The sequence below is a fragment of the Gossypium hirsutum genome, chromosome D06 (assembly GCF_007990345.1).
Source record: "Gossypium hirsutum isolate 1008001.06 chromosome D06, Gossypium_hirsutum_v2.1, whole genome shotgun sequence".
Classification (NCBI taxonomy): Eukaryota; Viridiplantae; Streptophyta; class Magnoliopsida; order Malvales; family Malvaceae; genus Gossypium; species Gossypium hirsutum.
In genome coordinates, this window is record NC_053442.1 from 393,768 (window position 1) to 403,645 (window position 9,878).

At 32.8% G+C, this 9,878-nt stretch overlaps 1 protein-coding gene across 1 annotated transcript; it reads left to right on the forward strand.

Moving 5' to 3' along the window:
• Positions 1–4,736: 4,736 nt before the first annotated feature.
• On the forward strand, positions 4,737–7,485 carry LOC107935048 (purple acid phosphatase-like). Its single transcript, NM_001327388.2, has 8 exons — positions 4,737–5,004; positions 5,084–5,284; positions 5,680–5,791; positions 5,872–6,101; positions 6,174–6,312; positions 6,651–6,871; positions 6,943–7,064; positions 7,153–7,485. The coding sequence occupies exons 1-8, from the start codon at positions 4,825–4,827 to the stop codon at positions 7,349–7,351; spliced, it is 1,404 nt and encodes a 467-aa protein (NP_001314317.1). The 5' UTR covers positions 4,737–4,824; the 3' UTR covers positions 7,352–7,485.
• The last annotated feature ends 2,393 nt before the right edge of the window (positions 7,486–9,878 follow it).

The following is a 9,878-nucleotide window of genomic DNA, read 5'->3' on the forward strand; positions in this document are numbered from 1 at the left end:
CGTAATAAAAATATACACTAGTACATAATTATAATAATAGTAATACTAATAATACTAATAATATAAAAATAATAAGGATATTTAATAAAGATACAAAAATAAACGAAAAAAGGATTAAAATTGAATTAAAAACAAAGTTGTAGGGCCAATTTAAAATGAAAACAGAGAAAAGGGACTTAATTGTAACACGCGTGCAACTTGGAGGGTCAAAAGCGCAATAAACCCAAGTATTAAAACGTTGCGCAGCATGGGGGACAAGAACGAATTCGGGGCAAAACCATGGAGCCAAATTAAAAATAAAAAACCTTGATTGTAAACTCCCAGAAAAGCGGAAGGGCTAAAAGTGCAATTAGCCCTTCCAAAGAAAAACACGCGGATCCTCCCTGGTGCGGGTCGGGTCGACCCGACCCGTGTTCAAAACGACGTCGTTTCATTTATTTAAACCGGGGGTCCAAAACGGTGCGTTTTGACCCCCTATAAAAGTCAAAAAAATTTCAAAAAAATCATTTGTAAAGCTGAGGGAAAAAAAAAGAAAAGGGAGAGAGGAGAGGGGAGCTCGGAGCGATTTCCGGCCAAGGGGGGGTCACCGGACGGCCACCGGAGGCTCGCCGGCGCCGGCGCTTAAAATTTTTTATTTTTTTTTGTTAACTCTTTTTTATAAACTTATGCTATGTAAAGATATATAATAGATGAGTTTTTGAACAATAAAAATAAAAGAAACCTTAGATCTGACTGCCTTTTCTGTTTTCGGGTGTTTTTCTTGCTTGAATCTGCTTTTACTGTTGTATTCTTAAGTAATATTACAATTGAAAATGAAAGGAAAATCCCCGAAGAGAGAAAAAAAAGTCCCCCGTTTGATCCTTGATTTTGGCTTTTTAAAGCCGATCTATAAACATTCATTTCTCTTTTTTTTTGTTTCCGTTCTTTTGTTTATTCTTTGCCCCATTCCTCGCATGCTTCCTTTTGCTGTTGTTTCTGTCTCTGTTGCAGGTGGTGGGCACGGTGGAGCAGGTGGGAGTGTCAGACGCGTGGGGCGTGGTGGACGAGGGGGCCACGCATGGAAGCTTGCGACGGCTAGCTTGGGGAAGCAAACTAGGGTTTGCTGAAAATGGGGTTAATCTTGGGCTAGGGTTATGTTTGTTTTGGGTTTAGGGTTAATTTTGGGTAGTTTGGGCCATATGAAATTTGGGCTGCAATGTATTTGGTTTATGTTTTATTTTTATTTTGTTTTTGTTTTGCACTGGGCCCGAGCAAAATGGGCTCGTACATGAACACTTGACGGGAGTCAATTCATACTCATAAAAGATCAAAATTAAGAATCTGTCATGGAATAAAATTACTTCATGATCAACAGCTGTAAAAACAACACAAATTTGTTTCATAGTTTAACTTTTTTTAATTGTAACTTTTTATTATTTTATATTTTAAAATCTTTTGTTTAAATGAGGAAGTGTTAGAATGCTATGAAGAGATATGTGAGGAAAAAATCGAAACAGGCTATAAAAAGCAAGTAAGAATTATGATCATTGATGGTCATTACTTTAATGTTTGGTTAGGATGTATGGTAACAGTATTATAAAGATTATTGTATTAAAAATTGAATCATATGTTGTTGTTTTTTATTCGAAAAATAAATTAATTAATTTTTATATGTTAGATTAAAGAACTAATTGATCATTCTATTAAAATTCCATACATTTTTATTATTAAAATTTTATCCATATGTATCAATCTTATTTTTATGAACTCAATTGGCCTAAGCTGCCCATGGATGTTGTGGCTTAAGGACCACCTTCCTTGGTTTTCCTTTAAGACTCCTACTTGAACTAAAACTCTTTCGATTTAATTGATTAAAAATTTCATATGAGAATTAAACTCATATATATTTTCCTCAATAAATACGAAGTGCTAGCTGAAATTATCGAGTATCAACCATTAAGTGTTTTCATGATAGAAATTTAGTTGTTTTAATATTTGAGTAATTTTTTATTCAAATAAATTATTTTTTTTGTTGAGTTGGAATTTTAGATTAGAAGCAATTATAATTGCAATCATTTAGAAGTTAAAAATTATGGTTTGGCTTCACTATAGGTTTGTGCAAGGTTCTTTCAAGGGAGTCTTATTCTTGTCCTGTGTTTGGTTATTTAAGTTGGAGCCCACTTTCTAGGCAATCAAAAGTTTGAGAATAATAGAAAAAATCAATTGGTTGAAAGCTTAAAGACGTCATATTTCGACTTTTTTTTAGGCCTTTTACAACTTAGACTATCCCCTCGAGGCATTTTGGGACTTAGGACTTAAATTATCTTCTTGAGACTCAATACACAAGTAATTATTTGATCAGATTTATTACTTTAGAAATAACAATCAAATCCATTTTACAACTTTTTTAAAATTTATTGCCCAACCCTAACAACTTTTCTAAAATTTCTAATAAATTGAGGTTGTAAATAAACTATTTTATCAATTTGTAACTAAACTTTCATTGGGGAAGGGCCTAATAAGAGAGTTTAACTTTATAATTATAGAAGAGTGAGGCTGCACTGAGTGTGAGGTTGAGCTCAAAACAATCGAACCAACAACTCAACACTTTTAACTCGTATCAAAGTTAGACATTAAAACAATTTAGTGAAGATCTTGTTAATTTACTGAGACATAAAAAGAAGCTTGATTTCTTAGCCACTTATGCTTGATAGTTCGAATTATGCTTATTAGAAGGCACCTATGACAACTTTTATACGGTCGATAGATGACAAGGATTGGAAGTCATTTTATCAGGTTAGGAACCACCTACTAAAGAAACTAATAGAGTTCAAACCATCAAACCTTAAACCACTTGGAGACAGGGTGATGCCAACAATTCTTTTCCAGGGGGATTATGTTGGGTGCAGTGGTAAGGTACATTGCATTCTCAAAGGGATATATAGGTTCAAACGTTGAAGTCAACATTGTTAGGAAGTGCAGTCATGAATCCTAAACATGGACTGTAAAACCAGACATGGAGAATACAAAGAAAAACATAATTTCACTATTGTATTAGCTTATAATTTTACAATTTTTAGGACTAAAACAAATTTTATTATTTTTGAGGTGAAACTATAATTCTACCATTATCAACTTATAAATTCATAGATTTTGGGGATCTAAAACAGAATTTCCAATTTTAGGGGCCTACCGGCTCCCTTCACCTTGACATGGAGAGTGAATGAAGATGAAGTAGTCAATTACAAATCAAAAGTTTTGAATGCTATCTTTAATGGAATAGATCATCATTCATGAGCATTTCCAAGTGTGTTTCTTCTTATAAAGCTCGGAAAATTCTCAAAACAACACACGAAGGCACCACTATGGTTAAGTAGTCCAAGCTCTAGAAGTTAAGAACATGTTTGCAAAATTTGAGACTATTAAAAAAAAGAAACAATTTTAAATTTTTATGCTAAGTTGTGGGTCATTTCTAACCAATTTTTTCCCCTTAGACAATAGGCATTCTAATGCAAAGCTAGTTTGCAAAGTCTCGAGATTTCTCAAAAAGATTCTCCGTCAAAGTGATTTTCATTAAAAAGTTTAATAACATCAACACTATAAAGATAAACGAATTGATTGAATCTCTTCAAACATTTGAATGAACTTGAAGGACGAGATGTAATCATAGAAATATATTGAAGTTGCTTCTTTGGGTGCAACACTATAAGGATAAACTAATGTTGAAATTGCTTCTTTGGTTTTAAAAATATTTTCTATTTTAATACTTTATTTAATTAAATCGAGGATTCAACTATGAAAAAAAAATATTAACAAAATCGTTAGTATCTACAAAATAATTTTTATTTAAAAAATTTCACCAAATTCAAAACTTACCTCCCCCACTAAAAGACGTCAACATTCCCATCATTACAATGCATATTATTTTAAATTCCCATCATTACAATTAATATATATATAAACGTTAAAGTTAAAGGGTAATTACATCATTACTATGGGTAAGTTTTTATTATAGTCACTTAATTACAAAAAGTTATAATTTGGTCACTAAACTATTTAACAGTTTTTATTTAAGTCACTGGACTATTAAAATTGATGACATATGGCTTTCTCTGTTCGCACTGCCTGCACCAATCGAAAATTTTTTTCCCCATTCTTTTCTACAATTAAGTTTTTTTTTATGGAATAACTTTGGATGTTACGAATTTATGAATTAAAATTCAAACAGCTTTTTTCTCCGATCTCCGACATTGACCATCAGATCAACTTGGATATTAGGTATGTTCTTCTACTCGTCAATGGGTACTGATCTACCGTACTGATCATCGAATCATTGCTTAGAGCTCGTTTCCAGAACTTTTATAAAATAAAATAAAAAACTTAACAATCTAATGACTTAAATAAAAACTTTTAAATAGCCAATGACTTAAATAAAAAATTTAATAATTTTGTAACTTTTTAATTAAATAACCAAAACTAAAATCGGTGATTGTTAAAAACTTTTATAAATAATAAAACCAACATCGATAGTATTTTAAATCGAAAAAAAAAGTCATGTTTTGTGCGTTTGGTAGGTCATCATAGCGAAAAACTGCCATATCAGAAACAAACACACATTAGGACAAAACCCACGCTTTCTCGAGTTTTGGAGTTCAGTCATAGACACGTGGTTGGCTTTCCTACAGTTTCTCCACACACTTCTCATATCCTTTCAATTGAATCCACTATATATAAAAAAAAAGAAAGAAAAAAGACACATACTAAAAGGAAACCAATCACTTTACCACACACTTCTTTCTTCTTACATAGCGTATCTGTTCCATTCGGTAGTAGGTTGAAGAGGAAATGACCCTTCTTACAGCTTCAGACACTTTTGTTCTTTATTTCCTATGTTTCATGTTGTGTTCATTTGGTATCTGTAATGGTGGAATAACTGGTAACTTTGTAAGAAAAAAGTATTCACCTGATATGCCCCTAGACAGTGATGTTTTCCAGGTTCCTTCTGGTTACAATGCACCCCAACAGGTATGTTTGGTTTCTTCTTCAAAATCCCAAATTTTTGTTCTTTTTTCAGATGTTACATGTCTGTTTTTTTTTTCTATAGGTGCATATTACACAAGGGGATATGGATGGTAGTGGAGTGATCATCTCATGGATAACCCCTGATGAACCTGGTTCCAACATGGTTTACTATTGGTCTGAAAATAGTAACCATAAGTACAAAGCTGAAGGGATTTTTGTGAGATACAAGTTCTTCAATTACACCTCTGGTTATATTCATCACTGCACCATCAACAACTTAGAGGTATAATTTTCTTTGATTTTTGTTTCATTATAGGCCAAAATTGGGTAAAAATACTATATAGGCATTGAATTAAGAGTTGGATTGTATTTTTCCTTTTTACTCAAAATAGATCAAACAATAAATTAGTCATTTTATTAAAAATTCTATACATTTCTATTATAAAAAATTGGTCCATGTATATCAACAAGAAATACATGTGGCATCAGGTTATGTTGTTAACCACGCCAATTTTTACGGTGAAAATGGATAAAATTTTTAACAAAAAGAATCAATTTGTTCTTTGATTTAAATATATAAGCTAAACTATCCATTTTTTTAAGTAGAAGGGACAAAATACAATCTAAATCTTAGTACAACCCTATATTTTTATCTGGTTTTTTTTTAAACAATTGCAGTATAATACCAAATACATGTATGAGATTGGAAGAGGGGATTCCATTAGACAATTCTGGTTTGTAACACCACCAAGAACTGGTCCTGATGTTCCTTATACATTTGGTCTAATAGGTATTTTGATTATTACAATGCTGGTTCTTGTCTTGTTTCATTATGCTTCATTTTATGTTTGGTTTGGTTTTTGGAAACAGGGGATCTTGGTCAAACACATGATTCAAATGTTACACTCACGCATTACGAATCGAATCCGAAAAAAGGGCAAACAGTGTTGTATGTAGGGGATCTATCATACTCAAACGATTATCCGCTCCACGATAATTCCCGGTGGGATACATGGGGACGATTCGTCGAGAGGAACGCTGCGTATCAACCTTGGATTTGGACTGCCGGGAATCACGAACTCGATTTCGCTCCGGAAATCGTATGCCATTCAAACACTAACTTGTTTACATACAATTGTCCTAATGGTCTAACAGCCATCGTTGTATTGCAGGAAGAAACTACGCCGTTTAAACCGTATACACATCGATACTACGTACCGTATGAATCATCACGTAGTACGTCCCCGTTATGGTATTCAATCAAGATAGCTTCAGCTTATATCATTGTCTTGTCTTCTTATTCGGCATATGGTAAGGCTAAAACTTGACCTATGAATGTATGTGTTCTTGTATTAGAAGTAAGATTGTATTTTATTCCCTCTACCCAAAAAATGTGTAAATTAGTCGTCGTGTGTTAATCAAAGAGTAAATTAGTCTTTTCTATTAAAAATTTCATCTATTTTTATTATTAAAAACTAACTTAGCTGACGGAATAACCGAACACGCCAAGTGTACTTCATGCTGACATATAAGAACTAATTTACTCATTTTTTTAGTAGAGACAAAATGCAATATGATTCTTAGGGACCTGTGTAATACTTTTATCATGTTTTACCCTACTGATATATATATAACTTTGATTTTAATAGGAAAATCGACTCCTCAATACAAATGGCTAAAGAAAGAGTTACCAAAGGTGAATAGAAGTGAGACACCATGGTTGATTGTTCTTGTGCATTGCCCGATTTATAACAGTAATTCGCATCATTACATGGAAGGTGAAACCATGAGAGTCGTATACGAGTCATGGTTTGTAAAGTACAAAGTTGACGTTGTGTTTTCCGGTCACGTTCATGCCTATGAACGATCTGTAAGTACAAAACCCAAATTTGCAAAAGCAAAAGTTATGATGGATATTAACCTTGTAAACTCACATTGCAGAAGCGGATATCCAACATTGCATACAATATATTGAATGGAAAGTGTACTCCTGTTCATGACCTGTTTGCACCGGTTTACATAACAATCGGAGACGGTGGAAATCATTGCGGACCGGCTTTAGGGTAATGGTTATTATATTTGGATTTTGTTGATATATCATCTGAGATCGTCTTGGAACATAACTAATGAGCATTCCTTGGTTTAAAACAGCATGGTGGAACCACAGCCGAACTTCTCAGCTTATAGGGAGACGAGTTTCGGTCATGGTATATTCGATATCAAGAACCGGACACATGCTTATTTCGGTTGGCATCGTAATCAAGACGGATACGCTGTTGAAGCTGATTCTTTATGGTTTCATAATAGATATTGGAATCCTTATGGGAAATCATTTGTAGCATCATATTGATCAATGTGATTAAAACCAGATAGCTTTAACCTAGTGTTTAGTTATCTCCATTGCTCCGATTGCAAACTTCGAGTTTTAAGATCCGTAATTACCCAGAATTTCTTTCGGTTTTTCCTCTTTTCAATGAAAATGGCATCAACCCGTCCTACAAAACCAAGTTTGATGTTCCGTTGGGGCACACGATGACCAAAGTATTCGATTGAGTATTCAAGATAGTTACATTTACATGTTCCTAGTTTAAGCATTGTCGATTTTCAAAATCATTTAATTATCAAATTCATGTATCTGAATAGATTAAAAATTTTTAAATACTAAAATGATCCTAATCCGTTTAAGAGCTAAAAATTATATTATCCTTTTCAATTTTTATAACTTCATATTTAAGTCATTTAAAGTATTTTTATAACTTCATATTTAAGTCATTTAAAGTTGTTTTGATGATGGTTCAAATGAATTTAAGTTCAAATTAAAAGTATCCGAATTTTTTATTCAAAATGATCTGAGTGATAAATTTATTAAATCTAATTTATTTTTTTAGATAAAATATGCTCCAAACCTGAAATTCCATCTTAGGAATGCTTATGGGACAATAAATGGAGCCAAAGATTAGAACTCTAAAGTCACCTTTGTCCATTGATGAAAACAGCTTTCTTACAACGTGTAATGCTGCAATTAATCAGCTAATAGCACACTAACAAGTCTCCATTTTCCATCTGTAATAGCAGTCAACTTGGAGGAATTGACGTAAAAAAATGATTAAATAGTAAAGCTCTTGCCAAAGTTCTACACTAAAAACTAGCTAGTACACAAGCACATCAAACGACAATCCACTCCAAGCTTAAGAACACAATCAAATTTGCAGTAACATTAACAATAAAACCTCTAAAAAGCCAGCTTATGTGCAAACTAACCATGTTAACATCAATATTTCATTCAAGACTCTAATGACTAATGCTAAAATAACAAGCTGAGTTAAGTAAAAAAATTTGTAGCTTTCTTACCATGGCTTATGCTGGGTAAAAGTACCATGTAGATCCCTGTACTAAGAGTCAGCTTGCATTTTGCTCCATTTATTAAAAACATGGGCAAATTAATCCTCGTCTGTTAAATCAAAAAGTAATCTGTTTTTCTTTTTTAAATTTCATCCATTTTTATTGTTAAAAACTAGCTTGACTGACAGAAAACCAAAGTCACATGTGACGTGTCATGTGTACCTCATTTTGATGTATAAGGACCAATTTTGAACGGTAAAAATGGATGAGATTTTTAGTAGAAGGACCAGTATACTCTTTGATCTAACTACAAAGGCTATTTTGCCCATTTTTTTGAGTAGAAGGGCAGAAATATAATCTAAATCCTGATACAAGAGCCTCTGTGGTACTTTTACCAGTAATGCTGCAATGTATCAGCTTAGAACACACTAACAAAGTCTCCATTGCCCCCTATAATAACAGTTCACTGGCTAGTACCCGCTTCAAGGAAATCCTCTCCAAGCTAGCTTATGTGCAACCTAACGATGTTAACATCAATAAGCATCAAGATTCTCATGACTATAGTAAAATAACAAGCACATGAAGGAAAAATGATTAAATAGGAAAAGCCCTTTCCAAAATTCTACTCGAAAAACTATCTAGTACCCACTTGAAGGAAATTAAAGCACATCAAGCATGCAATCAATTCACTCCAAGCTTAAGAATAGAATCAAATTTGTAGTAACATTAATGCCTCGTTAAACTAGTGTAATAACATGAGGGAAAAGCTTATTTATTACCTATGTACTACAATAGTTAGACATGAAAATAAAGAATAGTTAGTACAAATTTAAGTTTGAAACTAGAAAGATAAGTAAAAACTAAGACCTCTTCAAAGTAAGCGAAAGTATTCCTTCTCTTTGCTAAAAATAAGTTACAGAAGTGGTTAAATATAATCAATTGAGTTAGTTTATTGCTAACCCATATATTAAAACATGTGTATAAAATAATACTCCCATCAAACATAGGATAATAATAAAACATCTCCAAAAAGCTAGCTTACGTGCAAACTAACCATGTTAACATCAGTAATTCATTCTAGATTCTAATGACTAGTAGTACAATAATAAGCACATGAAGGACAAATGATTAAATAGGAAAGCCCTATCCAAAATTCTACTAAAAAAACTAGCTAGTACCCACTTCAAGGAAACTAAAGGACATCCAGCATCCCATCAATTCACTCCAAGCTTAAGAACACAATCAAATTCGCAGTAACAATAAGAATAAAACAACTCCAAACAGCTAGCTTATGCCCAAACTGGCCATATCAACATCAATAATTCATTCAAGATTGTAATGACTAGTAGTAAAATAACGAGCACATGAAGGAGAAGTGATTAAATAGGAAAACCCATTCCAAGATTCTGCTCGAAAAACTAGCTACTACCCACTACAAAAAAACTAAAGCACGTCCTCAAGCATGCCATTAATTCACTCCAAGCTTAAGAACACAATCAAATTTGCAGTAACATCAAGAAAAAAAACATCTCCAA

What these genes read in the sequence shown, in the direction of transcription:
- LOC107935048 (NM_001327388.2), top strand. Translation starts at nt 4,825, where the DNA reads ATGACCCTTCTTACAGCTTCAGACACTTTTGTTCTTTATTTCCTATGT. An exon ending in TTATACATTTGGTCTAATAG is followed by an intron (nt 5,792 to 5,871) that starts GTATTTTGATTA and finishes TTTTGGAAACAG; the next exon opens with GGGATCTTGGTCAAACACAT. An exon ending in GTCTTCTTATTCGGCATATG is followed by an intron (nt 6,313 to 6,650) that starts GTAAGGCTAAAA and finishes TGATTTTAATAG; the next exon opens with GAAAATCGACTCCTCAATAC.